General features: G+C 47.7%; 2 protein-coding genes and 3 non-coding genes across 6 annotated transcripts in view; 2 read left to right on the top strand and 3 right to left on the bottom strand.

Moving 5' to 3' along the window:
* LOC119174261 (NADP-dependent malic enzyme) overlaps positions 1-21,759 on the bottom strand; it is a 144,785-nt gene that overhangs the window by 94,789 nt on the left and 28,237 nt on the right. The window lies entirely within an intron of this gene.
* On the top strand, positions 3,408-3,479 carry TRNAG-UCC (transfer RNA glycine (anticodon UCC)). Its single transcript has one exon. It is a non-coding gene; the product is annotated as a tRNA-Gly (tRNA).
* Positions 14,885-21,153, top strand: LOC142784581 (uncharacterized). The gene is made up of 2 exons (XM_075883000.1): positions 14,885-15,216; positions 20,790-21,153. Exon 2 carries the CDS (start codon positions 20,807-20,809, stop codon positions 21,110-21,112), a length of 306 nt encoding a protein of 101 aa, XP_075739115.1. The 5' UTR covers positions 14,885-15,216; positions 20,790-20,806; the 3' UTR covers positions 21,113-21,153.
* On the bottom strand, positions 16,595-16,666 carry TRNAG-UCC (transfer RNA glycine (anticodon UCC)). The gene has a single exon. It is a non-coding gene; the product is annotated as a tRNA-Gly (tRNA).
* TRNAG-UCC (transfer RNA glycine (anticodon UCC)) lies at positions 17,051-17,122 on the bottom strand. The gene has a single exon. It is a non-coding gene; the product is annotated as a tRNA-Gly (tRNA).

Here is a 21,759-nt window from a genome sequence, read left to right as displayed (position 1 = left end):
TTCGTTTTATTTTTTCAATGCACACCCGATAGCATAGCGAAACGCTTTCCTCGCGTCCTTCACTTCGTTTTATCTTCAATCATTAAGTGGTTTCAAATATCTCCAGGGTGGATAGATAGACATATCGCTTTATATGTTTCGCTCTGGGCGAGAGACTTTGTCTGCGTGTTATGCGGACGAAGTTGGAGTGTTCGTGCGATCGCGACTCGCTTGAAAAAACACGTTCTTAACATATGCATATAGCCCGCGGCGGTACAAAGGCCCTCGCTACTGCGACTGGAGCCGCCATTTTAGCAGATATCGCGGTCACTGTCATAGTAAGTCCATAGTTGAGACGCAGCATACACGGATCGGACGACATATGAGTGAATAAAAAATGTTGCCTCAGCGCTACGGTGTTGTGATTAACAAGTGACGTGACGCAGATAACTTGATTCAGCTACGTCCAGCCCGCTAGAGTATTATGAGATTCCGAAGAAATTTGGGTGCACGTTAAAGAACCCCAGGTGGTCGAAATTTCCGGAGCCCTCCACTACGGCGTCTCTCGTAATCATATGGTGGTTTTGGGACGTTAGACCCCACATGTCAATCAATCAATTCGAGGAAAGACAGGCACAGAGTGTAGTTATTTAATGACGTCAGGACCAAAGAGACTATATACTAAAGCCTTCTTATATATGCTGAACTATCACGGTTAAAACATTGTTGTTGATGTTTTTTTTTTTGCATTTAACACTCAAAATGTCATCTGTATGTTGCTTTTTTTTTTCAAGGACGGTGAACATTTTCTTGCCAAGAAGCATTTGCAGCTGTAAATTCCCCTCACTGTTCATATCGAATTGAAGACTCGTGGAGGCATCGAGCGCGTGTTCCCCGGTGGCTTCGCTGTCCGCATCTCGCACCCTTTTGGGCCTCCTGTAGGTAGAGCGCATGAATTCGGACCGTGGAGTAGCGCGGGAAGTTCAAACCAATAATTCCTCCCCACGCCCGGGAATTTTTACGTTTACGTCTTAGGTGCGTACATGCGCCAACCGCCCCCCCCCCCCCCGACACACACAGTTTCTTGCTCCGCGTCCCGAGTTCTGAAGTTAATTCATATTTACTCGAGAACCTTCTTTCACCTGGCCGCCAGGAGATAGGGTTTTCTCGGACGAATTAATTTTACGTGTATGATAAACGCCCAGGGAGGCGCAAAATTGTGTCGTTTTCGTGACATAAACATTAAACGAACGTGCGAACTGGCCAGCAACATCAAGTGCGTCATTTCGCGCTCGAGTGCAGCGGTGTATACACCGTTTCGTCTACTGTCACACCACAATAGCCCGATTTCTCTTTACAACTGAGCAGTGAAGGCCACACCTTCTTGGTTCTGCGGCGCCCGTCCGCGTACTCAAACAACCCACCTGACCAGCGAGCGAGTCACATCGTGTGACCCGTCATCTCGTCACTGATCAACAAGCCCCGCCACGGTGGTCTAGTGGCCAAGGTACTCGGCTGCTGACCCGCAGGTCGCGGGTTCGGATCCCGGATGTGGCGGCGGCATTTCCGATGGAGGCGGAAATGTTGTAGGCCCGTGTGCTCAGTTTTGGGTGCACGGTAAAAAACCTCAGGTGGTCGAAATTTCCGGAGCCCTCCACTACGGCGTCTCTCATGATCATATGGTGGTTTTGGGACGTTAAACCCCATATATCGATCAACTGATCAACAAAATTTGTTACTTGAGCTTGACGCCACGAGAAGACGTCATGTAGTGGCCGCGTCATCGTACGGCGTCCTCGATTGCCCAAAGATGGGCGAATCTGAGAATCAGTGCAACACTTCACGAACTGCGCAGAGCTTTAGCGGAGCGGTATGCGTTTTGGTGCACGTTTCGCCGCGTCAAGCGAGTCCTTTTAGGCGCTGCGTTGCCGCTGTCGTGAACATCGAACAAAACACTTCGTCACGATGAAATGGCGCGCCTTCTTCATCGTTTTTTTTCCTCTTCGTCTCCTATTTATTATTGTGCCTCACTCCCCCCAAAAAAAACATGTCCCTATTTACACTCTGACGGGCACGAGATAACAGCGCAAAAAGAAAGAGAGAAAGAAAGAAAGAAAGAAAGAAAGAAAGAAAGAAAAAAAAGAAAGAAAGGGCACGACACACAGGGAGAATTAAGTAAACAGAGAAAAATAAATATATACGAGAACAAAGAATAGAAAAACGCGAAAAGTGGAGAAAAGAAAAGGAAAATAAGCAAAGCAAAAGTGAGAAAGAGAAAGAAATAGATAGACAGAGAAGGAAAGAAAATGAGAAGCAACTGAGGAAAAAAATAAATAAATAGCGAAAACCAGAGAGAGCGAGGTGAAAGGAAAGAAAGTAATAGAGAAAAGTAAAAAATAAACAAAGGCGGCCAGCCAGCTTCGCACTTCCTTCAGGCCTGACACCACTATAGGGCGAGGCTGCCTTAATTTTTATTTGGCTATTTACTCATGAATAATCAATCATTATTTATTTATTTATTTATTTATTTATTTATTCAAGGTCTGTGTTTTCTGAGCTTTTATTGTCACCGACTGATTGATTGATTGATTAAAACTTTATTTTTGTCCTGAGAAGACGCAGGGGAGACCCCGCGCCACCCGGCTAATCCCACGTAGGTACCGTCAAGCCGAGCTTGGCGGCCCGTTCACGGGCACTCTGAACGGCCAGGGTTTGATCCTTAAGTTCGGGGCTGCGTAAGAGCGCAGCCCACCTGTCCTCGCTGAGGGCGGGGCCAATTGCTTCACATTCCCACAACACATGATTGAATGAGGCTAACAGTCCACAAGCGGGGCAATCCGCACTTGGATACCGTTCAGGGTAGATGGCATGAAGAACCACAGGGTTAGGATGTGCAATTTTTCGCCATCGGCATTTAGAAGGCCCCCTGCGAAACCTCTTACACTACTCCCCCCCCCCCCCCAACGTGCTTTGCCAATATTTTGCGCCCCGTTGCAAGAGAGAGAGAGAGAGAGATAAAGTGTGTGTGTGTGTGTGTGTGTGTGTGTGTGTGTGTGTGTGTGTGTGTGTGTGTGTGTGTGTGTGTGTGTGTGTGTGTGTGTGTGTGTGTGTGTGTGTGTGTGTGTGTGTGTGTGTGTGTGTGTGTGTGTGTGTGTGTGTGCAGTACTACAAGAACCACGCATTAATGCGCACATTGTTCTTCTTTCAAGATGTTATTTCTTTGCGCTAAATAAGTAAAACAAATTGCACGGCATTCATGCGTTTTGTATTCAACACCCTACATGAAAATATTTTGCATGCACTTAGTTATCACAAAGTACTATGGGAGATTCAAATATAACTTCCGCGTCGCAAAAATTACGGATAGCGAAACAGATCCAGTTTCAATGAAGTTTCCCTAAAACTCAAGCTAATGCACTGTCCGGCGGGCGTCGGTGGTATAGTGGTTAGCATAGCTGCCTTCCAAGCAGTTGACCCGGGTTCGATTCCCGGCCGACGCAAAGTTTTTTTTCTTTTTTTTCGTTAGACGATTATCAACGTTAAATCGAAGTGAGGCCTTTGTGATATGGGCTACTTCATCAACTTTCCGTGTTCTTCACACTGACTCGCACACAACCCTCGGCAACAATGCATACTCAAACGTGTTGTATGCTTGAACCCGTGTGATAAAAGAGCGCACCATACTTTATGGTTTATGCAATGTTTCTTTTTTGGTTCTCTTTTTCTTTTTTATTTTGGTTCTCAAAATTTCGCATTTACTCTGCGATCTTCCAGGCTGCGCTAAATGCGAAGATAAAAAGATTTTTTGCAGGATGTATAACATAGCGAACTGCATGCATTAAGAGATTTTTTTCCTTACATCACGACTAAATTGCGGTTATCTCGTAAATGAAAGTAAACAATGTAGTTAGAGTTGGCCACTCTCAAGTCAAGTCTTCAATCTTTTCCTGTATTTTATCGTTTTCTCACTCCACTATGTGGGGTTTAACGTCCCAAAACCACCATATGATTATGAGAGACGCCGTAGTGGAGGGCTCCGGAAATTTCGACCACCTGGGGTTCTTTAACGTGCACCCAAATCTGAGCACACGGGCCTACAACATTTCCGCCTCCATCGGAAATGCAGCCGCCGCAGCCGGGATTCGTACCCGCGACCTGCGGGTCAGCGGCCGAGTACCTTAGCCACTAAACCACCGCGGCGGGGTTTGTAGGCGTAACAGAGGTCTGTATATTGTCCGAAGCCACTGCACGTTGGTCGAAATTTCCGGAGCCCTCCTCCACAGCGTCTTTCATAAATCATATCGTGGTTGTGGAACGTTAAACATCAGATAATACCGATCAACTCAATGGTCGTTGATTTCACTGCCATACGTTTAGATATAGAGAGAGAAAAAAACGCGGTAAACGTTTTATTTTTATTTTTTTGTAATATCGCGCCGAAATCTCCGCGCATAGCTCGCTTCATTTGAAAAGTGTCTCTTCCGTCTTTTCGTGACATTGGCGCCACTAAATTTCCGCAAACGTGGTATTTCTATGGCCCCTTCAGAAGATGATCTACGCCATTTTCACTCATTAGAAACCACGTGTGGCCTAGTGGACGCCCGGCAAAATTTATGACGTTACGGCATTTGACGCGAGAATTTCAACGTCATCGCCACGAGCGTTTCGTTTTTGCGCGTTTCCTCGCTTACGAAGCGTCTTGTCGCGACAATAGTGGTGATATTCTTCTTCTTCTTCTTCTTTTTCTTCTTCTTCTTCTTCTTCTTCTTCTTCTTCTTCTTCTTCTTCTTCTTCTTCTTCTTCATCATCATCATCATCATCATCATCATCATCATCATCATCATCATCATCATCATCATGAGCAGCAGCAGCAGCAGCAGCAGCAGCAGCAGCAGCCTGAATACGCCCATTGCAGGGCAAATGCCTCTACCATGTTCCACCAGTCAACTCGGTCTACATGTGCTTGCCGCTTCCACTTTATACCCGCAAACTTCCTAATTTCACCTGCCCACCTAACTTTATATCTCCCCCGCTTGCCTTTTCTCCGAGTCCAATATGTGATCCTTGATGACCAGCGGTTATCTTGATTTCGTGCTACGTGGCCTGCCCATGACCATTTCTTCTTTATTTCGACTTTGACTCCTTTATCACCCATTTGTTCCTCGATGCACTCTGCTCTCTCCATATCTCTTAAAATAAGCCCTGACAACAGGTACACGTCACAACACGTCAGCGCGTGGAATTCCGACGCGGCGCCGCGCCCTCCCCTTATGAAGAGAGAGGATGCGTAACATCACGTAGCCGTGCGCCCTCTTTCTCCGCAGGTGGAGGGCGCGGCGCTGCGTCAAAAAGCCATGCGCTGACGTGCTGCGGCGGGTACGTGAGTTACACCCATCATTTTCCTTTCTATTGCTCGCTTCGTCGTCTAATAGTGACATAGCAACCAAGGAAGAGTATTTCATTAACGCGAGGAAAATCTTTCACGTCCCTTTTCTATCAAATGGGCCGAGCGGCGGTGGTTGCTTTAGTGATTCGATGGTTTAGCCTACCATCTCCTCGCGACTATCTGATTCTGCGTGCTACCACCGCATTTGTTCTCAGCTGTGCACATACAGGCAGCTTGCCATATAAAGTCACGTGACCACCTCGCCGACATCACCCGGACATGAGAAACTCCATGACTGGCTACACTCGCAAATTTTTCACACGCGCAGGTGTGTGAGTGGCAAATAAAGTGTCCCTCATAAATTCGTTAAAATTTTAGAACTCGAGAAACCAAAAGGTATCTCTCTCGATATTACGAACTTTCCGTTTTAGCGAAGTGACTTTAGTTCCCTCATCACTCCATGAAATCGAGTTTCATCTGTCGTTTCTGATTGTGGCGCATGCATTCTATTCGGTTAATTTGGCGAACAAACAATGTTCGTTGAGAGGCGTTTTCACTCATAATATTTCAAATCATTGAGCCATTGAGTTGAATGTGTCATTAATTTAGCGGTATTTGAAATCCCCCCACCCCTTCTCTCTCTTTCTTCTTTAATCTGGGCCCTAAATATGTACTTTTTACAAAAATAACTCAAATTGTGATTTTTTGTAAAAGATAGCACAATAAATTCAATCGATCATGAGGTAGTTGCGATGATAACCTCACAATAATTTAGTCATCAGGTTACCAGATCATTGCTCAACATCATGTTACCTGATCATTACATGATCATTATTGGTCGTGTAATCATTGATTGATTACACGATTATCACATTGTTTGAGCAGACGAGCTTTCGTTTGAAATATGTACAATCCGTGCATTCCAGGGGCGTATACTTACAAACTTTTTTCCGTGAAGGGTGGGGGTGAAGTGGTTCCACTTTGATTAAGTATGTTCCTGTGGGTGCTCGAATGTGTCTATTCGCGCATATATAAACATACAAAACTCAAAACTTTCGTGAAGAGGTACAGGTTGAACCTATTCAACCACCCCCTGGCCACGTCCCGTTAATCTCTTGGCCAATCCCAGAAGTGGGTATGTTCCGCATGAACGATGTAAAACAGAAGCAGCGAATCTCACACTACTCCAGGTGTGACAGTGCAGCGATACCTGGCGGCGGTTCGTGCGACGGTGCCGACGGTGATGTGTGCGGCTGGGCTGGGGAATCTCGCAGCGGAGTAACTGGTGCCGACGACAGCACCACCCGCCAAACCTGCCAGCGCAGATGGAGCGGTGGATCCGCTCAATGGACTGCCAATCTCAGAAATGGGCGATCCAGCGGCTCGAGGGGGCCCTGGCCAGGCAGAGGAGAAGGGGAACTCATGGCCCGCAAGCACGGGGCGCGGGAACTCAAGTATTCTCTGTCGGGTCAGGTTCAACCCTCGAGTTCTTGGCCCAGTGTCTCTAGGACTGCATAGTCTAGAACATCAGAAGGGTAGACCGCGCCCTGCGAGGCCGGCACCTACCCCACGCAGGATGCGTCCGTTCATGCGTCCATCCATGCATCTGTCTGTGTGTCCGTTCATCCATCTATTCAACACTCCAAGAACCACCATCTCGCATCTTTTCATCATATCTTCCTCATATAGAAGCACCACCGTTCAGCGGACATTCCAAAGACTGAACGAGAGGAGGCACACGCACACTTTCTCACGGATTGCGCTTCGTGTCTACTTCCCACCTTTAACCACCTCGAGTTCATGGTATATACTACTTAACTGTATTCATGGCACTGCGGCCCAACGCTTGCTAAACCTTTCTAAAACCAAGGAGGTTACGCCCAGCAAGTATAACGTAGCAACCCTTTCTTGTCAGATAGTGCTCAATGTACATGCCAATGGCTGCTAATGGGGAATGAGAGACAGGAGCATTCGGCTTTTAGTTAACGCGCACGCCGCAAACTTTTTAGTGTTCAACAAAGCACAGGAGAAATCTCCCACCGGCACGAACTTGCAGGTCAAAATGTAACACTGGTTACAGACTACGACTACGACTACGAGAGACGAACGGGTGCCGCTTTAAGGAGCTTCGCCCCTAAAATTAAGTGAATAAACAGATTGAGGACACGATGAGGTTCGAAGCCGGCTCCCCTGCATGCCAGCCCAGCGTTACACCACAGAGCCGCGATGGTGCTTGAACTTTCGGCAAAAACTGACACTAGATATAGGCTTGATGTCGGGAAAAAAATCTCATTAGCATGAGTAATGAAGCGTTTTAGAACAGCCACTGAAGGGACAACCAGGCACCAAAAAATGCGAATCTCCTAACGAGTGGGCCGCCCGGTACTGTAGATGTAGATCCTAAATTTTTGGCTCACGCCCACCCTGGGAAACTGGCCGAGAATCGGGTAACTTATCGAAGATATATATATATATATATATATATATATATATTGTTACGTGGAAAATAACAGTTGTCGGTCCGCAGCCACAACGCAGCTCACTGAGAACGTCCACTTCTTTTCTCTCAGTATGAGGCACCTCCTTGGGTATGCCCCACTATGCCCTCTTTCAGTCAGACGAAATCACGTAACACGACCCCCGGCGGCGAAAGCGCCGACCCGGCGAGTTTACGGGGCCACAGCAGGAGCAGTGTGGTAATGCTTGAGCCTTGATACGTGGACGATGTCCCTTGACAGCAGAGCGGAAGAGGTTGATGGATTATCAGGGACAATTTCATATGTAGTTTCGGTCACTCGTCTAAGCACGCGGTATGGGCCCGTGAAACGAGAGAGAAGTTTTTCTGACAGGCCTGCATGTCGCGTAGGGGACCAAAGAAGAACGAGGGAGCCTGTTGGAAAGTGTTCGTTGCGATGCCGCTCGTCGTAACGATGCTTCTGCGAGTCTTGGGATGCCATTAACCTGCTGCGGGCAAGCTGACGAGCATGGTCGGCTCGGGTAATAGCGTCGCGTGCATATTCAGAAGTATACTGCGCAGCGGCTGGCAGGAAGGTATCCAACGGCAATGTTGGTTCGCGTCCAAACAGAAGGTAAAATGGCGAGTACCCGGCAGTGTCATGCCGGGAGGAATTGTATGCGAACGTCACGTAGGGTAGTGCAAGGTCCCAATCACGATGGTCGGCCGAGACGTATTTTGATAGCATGTCTGTCAAGGTGCGGTTTAAACGTTCTGTAAGCCCATTTGTCTGGGGGTGGTACGATGTCGTGAGCTTATGTTGGGTAGAGCAGGAACGCAGGATATCGTCAACCACCTTCGAAAGGAACGTACGGCCTCGGTCTGTCAGCAGTTGACGAGGGGCTCCATACACTAAAATGAGATCGCGTAGAAGAAAATCAGCGACGTCTGTAGCACAGCTTGTTGGCATGGCTCGCGTAACTGCATAACGGGTCGCGTAATCCATAGCCACCGCGACCCACTTGTTTCCGGAGGCGGATGTTGGGAAGGGACCGAGAAGGTCCAAACCAACACGGAAGAATGGCTCCGATGGGATGTCGATGGGCTGAAGATATCCGGAAGGTAGTCTCGACGGCTTTTTGCGACGCTGGCAAATTTCACAAGCGTTGACATAGCGACGTACAGAACGTGAAAGGCCAGGCCAGTAGAAGCGGCGGCGCACACGGTCATATGTGCGAGAGACACCAAGGTGACCCGCGGTTGGCGCGTCATGGAGCTCGCGTAGGACTGTAGAACGCAGGTGCTTTGGTATGACCAGAAGTAGGTCGTGACCATGGGGCGATAAATTACGCCGATATAAGGTGTCGTCCTTTAAGGTAAACATGCGAACGGAAGCGTCTTGCGGTGAAGATTCGAGCTGTTGTATTAGGCGGCTGATATCCGGATCGCGACGCTGCTCGTCCCCGAGATGAAGCAGCTGGGAGATGGAAAGGACGCAGCCCACAGAATCAGTGCTCGTAGGATCGCAGTCGGCCACAGGGTAGCGTGACAGACAATCCACATCTTTGTGCAGTTTTCCTGATTTGTACACTACGGTGTAAGAATACTCCTGGAGGCGGAGTGCCCAGCGGGCGAGACGACCTGTGGGATCTTTGAGGGAGGCGAGCCAGCAGAGAGCGTGGTGGTCGGTAAGAACTATAAATGGTCGGCCGTATAAGTAAGGGCGAAATTTCGCGACTGCCCACACCAGCGCTAGGCATTCGCGCTCTGTGATGGAATAATTACGCTCCGAGGTGGACAACAGCCTGCTGGCATAAGCTATCACGCGATGCTGCCCACGTTGTCGCTGAGCCAACACAGCGCCTATTCCGTAACCGCTGGCATCGGTGCGCACTTCCGTCGGTGCCGTAGGGTCGAAGTGAGCCAGCACAGGAGAAGAAGTGAGCCAAGTGGTCAGGTCGGAAAATGCTGCTGCTTGCGAGGGACCCCAGGTAAACGTCTCATCCGGTTTGAGTAAATCTGTTAGGGGCCGAGCGATTTCCGCGAAGTTCTTGATGAACCGCCGAAAATAGGAGCAGAGCCCCACAAAGCTGCGGACATCTTTGGCGGTTTTCGGCACAGGAAAGTCCTTCACAGCTCGAACTTTTTCTGGGTCAGGCTGTACACCGTAAGCGTCAACAATATGTCCAAGTATTGTAATGCGACGGCGACCAAACCGGCACTTAGATGAATTCAGCTGAAGGCCGGCGAGACGGAATACATCAAGACTTTTTGACAGTCTCTCAAGGTGCGCTTCAAAAGTGGGAGCAAACACAATCACGTCATCCAGATAACAAAGACACATAGACCACTTGAATCCATGGAGCAGGGAGTCCATCATTCGTTCAAAGGTGGCGGGGGCATTACATAAGCCGAAAGGCATGACTTTGAATTGGTAGAGGCCATCGGGTGTTACAAAAGCCGTCTTCTCTCGGTCCATGGGGTCCACGGCAATCTGCCAATAACCAGAACGAAGATCTATGGAAGAAAAGTAGGCGGCACCATGGAGGCAATCAAGGGCGTCATCAATGCGGGGCAGAGGGTATGCGTCTTTCTTGGTGATATTGTTAAGGTGGCGATAGTCCACACAAAATCGCCACGATCCGTCTTTCTTTTTAACTAATACCACCGGGGATGCCCAGGGACTGGAGGATGGTTCAATAATGTCCTTCGCTAGCATCTTGTTCACCTCCTTCTGAATTATGCTCCGCTCAAAAGCAGACACTCTGTAGGGACGGCGGTGAACAGGGTTGGCATCACCTGTGTGTATGCGATGCTGGACAAAGGACGTCTGCCCAAGAGGTCGGTCACCAAAATCGAAAATATCCTGGTAGGCCTCGAGAAGATGTTGTAGGGCTTCAACTTGCGGAGATGGAAGATCAGTGGCGATCATGTCTACAATTTGACGGCTGCCCGAATGTGTTGCGAGTGATGTGCACTGCGGTGAAGCAAGTGTGTCTAAGGCAAGCACTTCAATTTGTGAATCGAGCAACGGACACAGGTGGGCCACAGAAATGCCTTGTGGAAGCACATGATTCATGTAGCCGAAATTGACAAGAGGTAGACATGTTTTGTTATCTGTGATGCTGAGCACCGTATAGGGCACTGCAACATTGTGCGCAAGGAGTACGTCGGTGAGAGGCGTAGCGTAATAGTCACCGTCGGGCACAGCTGGTGAGCACAGAAAATCGACGTACGTCACAGTTTTCGAGGGCAGGCGAACAAAATCGCTGCATTGTAATCGGCATGTAGGTTGGTACGGGGCGGCACTGATTTGTGGTAGTTCAAGGCGGAGCACACCAGCGGAGCAATCAATCAGAGCAGAATTGGCGGCAAGAAAATCGAGGCCTAGTATGAGGTCGTGGGGACATGTTTCAAGCACGGTAAAAAGGACGACCACTTGATGACCGGCTACGGTAAGTTGAGCTGTGCACATACCGACGACAGGGACTTTTGCACCATCTGCAACTTGGACGACACTGGTCAAGGGGGGCGTGAGGACCTTCTTCATGCGACGACGAAAACGCGAACTCATAATACAGACGTGAGCGCCCGTATCTATCAAAGCTTCAACAGGTGTACCATCAACATATACTTCTAGGGTGTTCCGGTTCAAACGTAAGGGCAACAGAGGATTTTTGGGTAAGGTCGACAGGGCAGCTTCACCTCCAGAAGCTGCGCAGCCTAGTTTTCCGGGGACGAGCGGCGGTTGAACGATGGCGAGGGAGAGCGGCGACGCGTGTTTGAACGAGAAGGGCGGCTTTGAGGCGGTGGCGACGACGGGGCAAAGTGGCCGTAGTCCTCAGGGGCAGTAAATGCTGTAGACTGAGTGCGGGTCGGATAACGGTGGTTTGGTGGACGGAATGAGCTACTGTAAGCGGGGTACGAGCCAGAAGACATAGATGGCCATTGACTGCGGCAGTAACGAGCGATGTGCCCTGCGCGACCACAGCGAAAGCAGATTGGCTTATCATCAGCTGTTCGCCATTCAGATGGGTTCCTGGTTTGAATAGAGTACGGACGGCGACGTCTCATATCCACAGAAGCTATCGAGGGACCAGTATTATCCAGTGTGGATGCAGTGGACAGGATACCAAGGTTTGCGAATTCCTGGCGGACAACAGCCTGGATCAAGGCAACAGCTGGCGTTGAGGCGTCGGGCAACGTCGGTAGTTTGTTGGCAGCCGGATAAGCGGCCTCGAGTTCACGTCGGACGATGCGCGTCACGTCTTCGGTTGTAGACGGATGACAAGGAGTGGCTTCGCAAGACGACGTTGCCGCGGTGTTGGGTAGGCGCTGAAACTGCTGCAAAATGCGTCGACTCTTCGCCTGCTCGAGACGGCGGCACTCTTTGATCACGGCGTCCATGGTCGTTACGTTGGTGAATACAAGCAGACTGAACGCATCGTCGGCGATTCCTTTTAACACGTGCGAAATCTTGTCGGCCTCAGTCATGTTGGGATCGGCCCTTTGACACAACGCTAAGACGTCTTGAATATAAGTCAAGTAGGGCTCAGTGGACGTCTGTGTACGGACAGCCAATTGCTTTCGGGCATCAAGTTGTTGACCAAACGGGTTGCCAAAAAGGTCGCGGAGCTGTTGCTTAAACATTTCCCAGCTTGTGATTTCGTGCTCATGGGTCTCAAACCAGGTGCGAGGGGTCTTGTCAAGATAGAAAATGACATTCGCAAGCATAACGGTTGGGTCCCAGCCATATTGCTTGCTGATGCGCTCGTACATGCTAAGCCACTTGTCCACATTCACGTTGTCCTCTCCAGTAAAGGTACCGGGATCACGGGGTTGCGTTAGGGCGACGTACCGGGTTGCTGTCGTTGCTGAGGTAGGTGGCGAAGCCGTATCCTCACCCGGAGCCATGGTAGCAGACTTAAGGAGGCGTCCACTGCGTAGCTCCGTTGTCAGAAGAGCACCCAGCACTTCCACCAAAAATGTTACGTGGAAAATAACAGTTGTCGGTCCGCAGCCACAACGCAGCTCACTGAGAACGTCCACTTCTTTTCTCTCAGTATGAGGCACCTCCTTGGGTATGCCCCACTATGCCCTCTTTCAGTCAGACGAAATCACGTAACAATATATATATATATATATATACTATAGCGAAAAGAACAACAACCAATGAATGTAGGCTACAAGAAAATATTCTTTGATATCAATTATTTATTTCTCCTTCAGTAGGAACTAATTCATTCAATTTTTTTCTCACGAATAATTTAGAAATGTAATATTTTTGCTATTATTGTTTTCGCTACAGTATATATATATATATATATATATATATATATATATATATATATATATATATATATATATATATATATATATATGTTTAAGTAGTAATGCGAAAACAGAAATATTAATTTTCAAAATTATTCGTGAGAAAAATTGAATGAATTAGTTCCTACTGAAGGAGAAATAAATGATTGATATCAAAGAGAATTTTCCTCTAGCCAAAATTGGTTCACTGAGAAAGTTTCGGTATTGAGGTTATTGAGTAAATTTTTTCGATTGTGCAATGAAATCTCGCACGGTCTCGCACACTTTCCCAACCCATTTACTAAACCTTCAGGTATAATTATTCATCGTTGTCAACCACTGCATTGTAAAATTGCTCAAAATTGCTTGCGAGGTTGTAGTGGGTACCACGCTTCTCCGAAGAATGATGAAGAATGGCTTAGTGAATGCCTACCCACTACATGATAATTTTTGGTGTAGTAGGTATACATTGCAAGTTCGCTTGTACCAGTTACCCTAAGAGTTTTAAAAAAGGCTCTCCGCTCGTCCAGTTCTCGCTGTGACTGTGCTGCGCGTTGCACGTAAACAGGCCTGGCGGTTTTTTCAGAAGCTTCATTGTGGTCATTCTGTTTGGGTCTCCTGCATTATACATCTCTTATCAATACTCTTTGCCATTCGAAAAGTTTCAATGAATGACTCGGCAGTTGCTATAGTTACTGATTCCCAGTTCAGCTTGGCCTTCCGACTCTCTATTCTGAATTGATTCACATGATTATTCCCTAAAAGCTTGCGTTCAGTGCGATTGGTATGCGTTCACAGTCATCATGGCGTATTTCTGAACAAGATGGCTGACGCTCAAGCCCGCTGGGTCCCTCGATGGTTCTGTAATGTCCATTGTGCTTAACACAGCATTGATTAATGAATCTAGATTCCGCAAATATTCCATATTTCAAGATTACATTAAAATCAAATCACCAGTTCAGGAATATGGTCATCTGTCTTTTGCTTGGAATAATAAATGTTGTGCCACTCGTAAATTGGAGGCGTCCTTTGCAAAATTTCGATGTCGTTTGCCTCCTCGAAATTTTTATTTATACAGGTCTGGTTTAGTATGTCGTTACTGCCAAAAATCAGGAAAACATCGATCACATTGTTACAGGGAGTATTTATTTAGAGATCGTGAGTACGTTGGAGAGCGGGATCACAGGGCGCACAGAATGCCAGAGCGCAGAGCAACCCCGGCTGAGCCCCACAACACCAATGTCGTCGTCTTCATTGGGTGCCATTCCAGCTGCTCCCCTGGAGAAGTATTTCCACACCCGTGTCAATATCTTACTAACTTGCAGTAGTTTTATTAGCCGCAAGAAGAGAACATTTCGAAATTTTATGAATAAGTTTATAGCTTACTCTAGATGGCGAAAATATTTATTTCCCTCTGGGCTTCTTCGCGGTGTCACAGCAACCGGAACAGCTGCTAAGCCGTCTGTGAATTTCTTGACGACACAAAAAAGATTCCTTTCAAAATTTTATAGCGATTCGGCGGCGTTTAGGGCGAGACCGATGAGTTTACGTTGTTCTTCGGCGTCGTGGCTGCCGAAGACGGCCCAGGATTCTAGGGAGATTGATGGGGCAAGAGGCGAAAGCCTTCTCTCCCGTCATTCTCGACGGGTGCAAATAAACATTATATCTGTCTCTTTGCAAATTAATTTCCATTAGAAATTTCCCACTGCAGCCTGTCTCTTATTAGCCGCTTGCATACCACCACTGTGTTCTTCTGCACGTATTGCATGGATACATTTAGAATAATCATCTGATTTTTTGTTTCTCTATTTCCATATTCCGCAGTAGATTTCTATATATACTCTACAGTTTGTTTTCTTCGTTTCAATTCTTAAATGTTGTAATGTTAACATCCGGTTTCATGGCCGACATCCCGATGTGGGTAAGAGCCAAATTGGAAGGATCAAGCAAGCAAGCCAGCAAGCAATGCCCAGCTCTGTAAACACCAAAAAGAAAAAGATGAACTCCTTACGGGCGGACGCAGACTGAGTGCCACGTCTATCGCCGGGACTGACTCGCCCCGGTAGAGAAGTGCATCTACGACAAGGTGAGCTCAAGACAGCCTCGAGAGAAAGGGCTAGCGCCGAGATAAACCAGACACTGTGGAATCGAGATACTGCAGGTCTCAGTACGAACGCGTGGTCTATATATATATATTTCAGTATGAATCTCTATATTCATAGCCATTTTACTATACCCCGTCCTGTCCTCAAATTGTGTACTGACTCATGAGCTACACTTTTAATCAGGTCCTGGTTAACTGCGGGCTATATCCGGGAAACGTTACGAAAAATGTACGGTTTCCTGGTTATATCCGGCACTTTAAACATGACTTAAATAGGAATGTATGGACTTAACTAGGAGTGTAGAGTGGTGCACATAGATTACTTTATTGCATTACCGTTATGAGAATGAACAGCAAACATTAACCAAAATATAAGCAGCTGTAGCTTACGTTAACGAAACTTTTGCTGCCGCTGTATGGTATATCACACAGCGCAGCTTACAAGACCTGCAGTCTTCGCAATCATTACACGCGAATTAAAAAAAAAACTGATCTTCCAGGCAAATATTTTTTTTTATTACAGTTTCATGCAACGATTGCCAATGCTATGTTACGCCATAGGTTATTCTCTAGTTTTGACCTCCCCTTCTCCAGTTATGTACCCATGGTGATGTAACAGGGAAGAGGGAAAGCAAAGAAAGGGAGTTCTTTGTTCAATGATGTTGATCTCAATATATAAGCAAGAGGAATTTTCTACGCTCCATATCTAATATACACAATTCATTTTAAAAGGCTAACTAGTATAAGCATGATGCTCTAACTAAACTTGGCCGTACCAGGAGACCAAGCGTACGCGTTTTCAGTCGGATAATGATGCAGATACGGTACAATCACCAGTTCAGTTATCACACGTTACGGAGAATTCCTTCTTAGTTATCAGATACCTACTATATTAAACAAATTATTAACTAATATTAACCTTGAGCTGCCTGAATGTAAGTTCAAGAAACATGTGCGAAGTCTGGTCCTTAACATACAGCATCTGCTGAAACGGTACTATCTGTAATTTATCGGGATTTTTTAATTTATTCTTTTTATATAAAAAATTGTTGTTTTTGCACATGTGCACAGAAGGTTTAGGTAAGCCATGTACAATCCGTGTATTTATTTTGTGTCTCAAAATAAACAAGCTCTTACTTTGGTCTATGCATGTTTAGTAAGCTCCCTTATATTTTTAAAATGTCTGCGACATCTTTTCTCCTAAGGACCTCCGACTTGTTGCGAAGGAATTAACTTAACTTGAAAAAATATTGCAGTGCCTTCAGGGTATTCGCAACGCGCATATACAGCGCAGATTATCCTGCTAATCGAACCACGAAATGCGTTAAAAAAGAAGCACCATGCCAGAAAAAAAAAAAAATGCGTCGGCCGGGAATCGAACCCGGGTCAACTGCTTGGAAGGCAGCTATGCTAACCACTATACCACCGACGCTTCTGGTCGGCGCGGTTTTCTGAGTGTAGCGGACGGCCAAATCGAATCCCATTCTTTACTCTCTTTTTTTCACGATTAGCCTTGAAACACACGACGTGTGTTCGCTTTTTTTATATATCTCCGCAAGACATAGAAGTGTGGCAGTTTGGGCTAGTTGGTATCGTTCTTTGTCGTCGATACAAAACAGTTTTGTATCAGAGCATTCGGCCCGACGTGGAACTGTCCAAAGCAAGTGCGATGTCTTGAGTTACAAAATTAAACACTGCTGTCGAAATACATTACTGAGTTGTTAAAAAGCAGCTGACATCACGAGGTGCCCACTTCAACTTGCAACTGAAAAAAAAAAAATCGACGCACAGGAACAAGATTGAACAAAAAAAAAATTGCGTCGGCCGGGAATCGAACCCGGGTCAACTGCTTGGAAGGCAGCTATGCTAACCACTATACCACCGACGCAGCTCGACCAGCTGATTCTTATCGGCCGAGGGCATTTTGACATCTGCTTTCATTTGTAAAGTTGATTTCATGTGAATATGTTTACAAATCACCGAATTTCAATCGAATCAACTCACATACTTCCGCCACTATAGTTATGGCTGACAGCCATGCATGGCATCTGTGCAAAGGAAGTTTCGCGAATAGCATACGTGGCCGTCGAGGAGGGCGGGAGAGCGACAGAAAATGTTGATTGGGAGTTAGCGCACAGCCAGCGCAGCATGCGTCACATTTGTAACCATAATTAACGCCAAAACTTGCCGGCCACGTCACAGTCCGCAGGCGAAAGAACACACTAGCCTAGCCAGCATAACTGTACTGTCGCCAGAGTTATTTGATAATGCGTATAGTGTGCTAGTACAATTTTGGCACACTATAATCATTCGTGTTGCGAAAAGAAATACAAAAATCTGCTTCGCGTGCATCAAAATTGACGGAAATTTCAAAAAAGCGCAGGTCTGTTGTTTGTTGCGCCACCTATAGGCAAGAAAACAAGCTAATGTGTGGCATTTTTGAATACTGAGCAATTCAGTGCGGGATGCCGCAGGGCAAGACGATAGTTATAGCGCGAGAACAGAACAACGACAAAGAGACAAGAAGGACACGGGTTTGTCGTCGTTCTGTTCTCGCGCTCTAACTATCGTCATGTCATACCAATTAGCCCAAACTGCCACACTTCTAAGCCGCAGGGCAGTGATGAAGTTCAGTGTACTAGAAGATGAAATGAGCAGTGCATTTACCTTAGCGGCTTAGCTTTTGCACATGACACTGCCTCTATGAAACTCATGAAAATTCCTTCAATGTACTACTCATAATTCTCTCGGCGGCGCATCGCGTAATAACAACGATGACTGCGGCGACCGTGGCGAGGCACAGCCGTGGGCGAGGTGCTTTCTTTTTTGTCATAGCCCCTAAGAGGCGCGTCGGTTTGCAGTTCTCCGAAAATTCGTCCGTGGTGAGCAGGGCATAAGGTCCATTCAATTCACCCTGCACTTTCTGACACGGTGGTACCGTGGTGTCGTGTGAGTGCTGTCTTCGTGCAGGTGACGTTTACAGCAAATGCAGAAGCCCGAGACGTGGAACCGACCACTATAGTGCAGATGTCGTGCAACTGCTATGCTACTCGTCGGCTGTCTTGCAGGTTGTGGAGGTTGTCATTCGTAAAATACGACGCCACATACGTTGCTTGGCATGTGTCTAGCAGAAAATGTTCACTGTCCCACTTGTTGGACGCCATTAAAAGATACACGATTGCAATCAGCTATGTCGTCTGCTGCAGCTGGCTGCAACCATCTTGTGCTACACGGGCTATATTCGATTCACCTGCACCACATGAACTATTTCACGAGGTGCTGCACCAAGGTGCAGCACCATTCGTTTCAGCGGTGCAGCATTGACGACCTCTGAACCCTGCCATTTGTTTTAAAAGGTGCAAAAGAGGTGCAGTGATGGTTCACGATTTTCCTGAACCTCCTACGCTCACGGTGCCAGCATGGTGCAGCCGCGTGTGCAGCTGAGCAGACGATGCTGCACTTTGGCGTGATCGCCGTATCCGCATCCACTAACGCGATGTGTTTTGCCAAGATGTTTGAGCCTCATAACTGTACGCATGTGCGGTTTGCCCTCGGTCAATGTTAGCTGATTGGTGTAAACTAAGCAGACAGAAATAAGGCCTGCACCTTGTCGGCCCGTAGTCATTCGTTTCGGACGTCGCACTGAGCCTGCACCACTGAACTTGCGCTGCACGACTTCTGAACTTCGCGTACACAACCGTGAACTGGTTTTGATTGGTGCAGTTGAATCGAACGGACCTTATCTAACGAGCAGGTGCAGAGAAATCATGAACTAGCCTTACACAACAGCTGCACTTTTTCAAAACGAATACTGCGGTGCCTCTGCCGCCATGTTCAACTCTTGAAACGAATGCCGAAGTGCAGCGCCTTCTCGAACCACTTCACGCAGAGACAACTCTGGGTTCACGAATTGAAGGTGAACGAATGGACCAGCAGACACCACGTGACGCATGGGCGCTGCTAATGTAGCGCGAACTTCAACAGCTGAAACATTTTCGCCTTAGTCTTGCAATGCATACACGATTTCTGAACGATACCTCACCCCTGATTAACTGGCATCTAAGAGCAAGGGGGGGGGGGGGGGGGGTTCTATCGCAGCACCACCCTTTTCCCCTCGACTACACCTGTTGGTTGAGTCTGTAGTGAACTAGAAGATATCTAGTTCTCATTAAAACACTTCGTGTGCTGGCGAGGCTGGTCGGAAAAAACGAAGAAGGCTTAACAGAGTCATGATGACCTGTGAGGTTTAACGTCCCAAAACCACGATATGATTATGAGAGACGCCGTAGTGGATGGAGGGCTCCGGAAATTTGGGCACCTGGTGTTCTTTAACGTGCACCCAAATCTGAGCACACGGGCCTACAACATTTCCGCCTCCATTGCAAATGCAGCCGCAGCAACCGGGATTCAATCCCGCGACCTGCGGGTCAGCAGCCGAATTTTGTTGTTAATCTGTTTTGCTATTTTTGTTTTTAGACTACCGCGGCGGGGCGGCTAACAGAGTCAACGCGGAGCTTTCGCTTGGCGCTCTGCTGAAGTTTCTTGATTGTAACGTCGGATCGCGTTGCTTCGTCGTGCAGCGTGAGACTTCAAGTTGAAGAACTTGTCTGGCGAGCCCGAGGTTGAAGAAGGCAACTGCTCACGTTTAGCGGGCCTTCCCGAAATATAGGTGCTAGTACTTTGCGTTAAGAGACAAGAAGAGAGCAAAGTGGATTAGGGAACAAACGGGGGTTAAGGATATCAGGGGGTTAAGGAATCATGAAATCATGAAGAGAAAATGGACACGGGCCGGGCAAGTAGCGCGTAGACAGGATAACCGCTGGTCATTAAGGGTAACTAACTGGACTCCCAGAGAAGGCAAGCGGGTTAGGGGGAGACATAAGGTTAGGTGGGCAGACGAGATTAAGAAGTTTGCGGGTATACATTGGCAGCAGCAAGCACAGGACCGAGTTAACTGGCGGAACATGGCAGATGCCTTTGTCCTGCAGTGGACGTAGTCAGGCTGATGATGATGACTTTGCGTTGTTACACTGCTACAGGCAATTAAGGCCTTGACAGTTTTCGAGGTAACTATACGCTGCGACTCGTGCTGCCGATTGCATGTATCACGTTGAAGTTCCGTTCTGCCGTCAAAAGCCAAATACGCATGCTGTTCACTTGGTTGCAGAACGGAGGTATGCCTGGGCCAGTGTATCTTGAGACAAGGCAAATCGTAGTTTCGATTCTAATAGAAGTGCTCCTTTCTTTCCGTTCTCCAATGCACGTTATTATGTTTCTAATGAATAAAGTCGTGTGCCTCCGTACACTCTCTTGTTTTTGCTGTAGGGTAGATGGGGCCATGGTTGCCGTCAGAAATTTCTTTTGGGGGGTGCAAACCTGGGTTGCATCGCAGGAGGGGGAGAGCACTGATGAAACTTGGGTGAGGGCAAGTGATGGCGAGGCTTTATCGAAGAGGCAAGTGCCCCTTTTGCACCTCCCTACCGGCACCCCTGGATGGGGCTGCCCCCTTCTTGCGCCCGCATATGATACAAGCAACCTACGGGTGTATCACGCAGGCTCGTGCCGGGCTCTCATGCCTACGGACTGCGGAGACCAGAGCAGCAGCGGCCAGTCGGTACGGCGACCGAGGCTGCGGGCGCTGCGCGACCGGTTGCTGTCGTGCAAGCCAGTTCAGCGCTTTCTCGACTGGTACGGACAGTTCTGGGGCGACGAGGACGAAGAGGAGAGGCGGCTGCACGAGGCGGACGCCGACGACGGATTCGTCAACTGGTTCTGCCTGCCTTTCTTCGTGACGCGCAGGCCGCGCTGCGCCAAGAACGTCGAGACCGTCATGGGAGGACCGGACGCAGAGCAGCACTCCTTCGACGTCGCCAAATAAAACGCTTCACCGCTCGGTGCTTCGGCGTGAGTGTCCACGTATCATGACTAACAGCCCAGACGGGGTTGGTGGCTTGGAGAGTTAAAGCCTACGCCCGATTAGGTTTTTACAATTTCATTTACGCACACACACAGAGACAGACAAACGCACGAACATGCATAACATGCATAACGGGTCACGCCCCTGATCATGACACTCGCGAAATAGCTCTCGTCACGCAAAAACCGGGATAAAGTATACCGGAAAGATGGCAAGTTGGGCCCGTTGGATTACGTCAGCATCTTTTGTCCGTCTTTTGCGCGCGCGCGTGTGTGTGTGTGTGTGTGTGTGTGTGTGTGTGTGTGTGTGTGTGTGTGTGTGTGTGTGTGTGTGTGTGTGCGCGCGCACTTAAACAAAAACTTCAATTATAAACTATTCCAGAAGTTCAGGGTGCGATCAAAGGCATCAATAACGGGTTAAGTTTGGGACGCAAATGTTTCGTTATAGCGAAGTAGCATCGCGATACCAAATCAATTCGTTAAATTCGATATTCGTTGTAACAGTAGAGATAACGATCAGTACTAAGAAATCGTCACTCTGTCTTACGTAGAAATTCAAGATGCAAATAAAGCGCAATATTGTAGGCTTCGAACCCAGATAAAGGAGGA

This window comes from Rhipicephalus microplus, unplaced genomic scaffold (assembly GCF_043290135.1).
Source record: "Rhipicephalus microplus isolate Deutch F79 unplaced genomic scaffold, USDA_Rmic scaffold_15, whole genome shotgun sequence".
Lineage (NCBI taxonomy): Eukaryota > Metazoa > Arthropoda > Arachnida > Ixodida > Ixodidae > Rhipicephalus > Rhipicephalus microplus.
The sequence above is the reverse complement of the archived record's forward strand: the minus strand, read 5'-3'. Positions and strand labels throughout refer to the sequence as shown.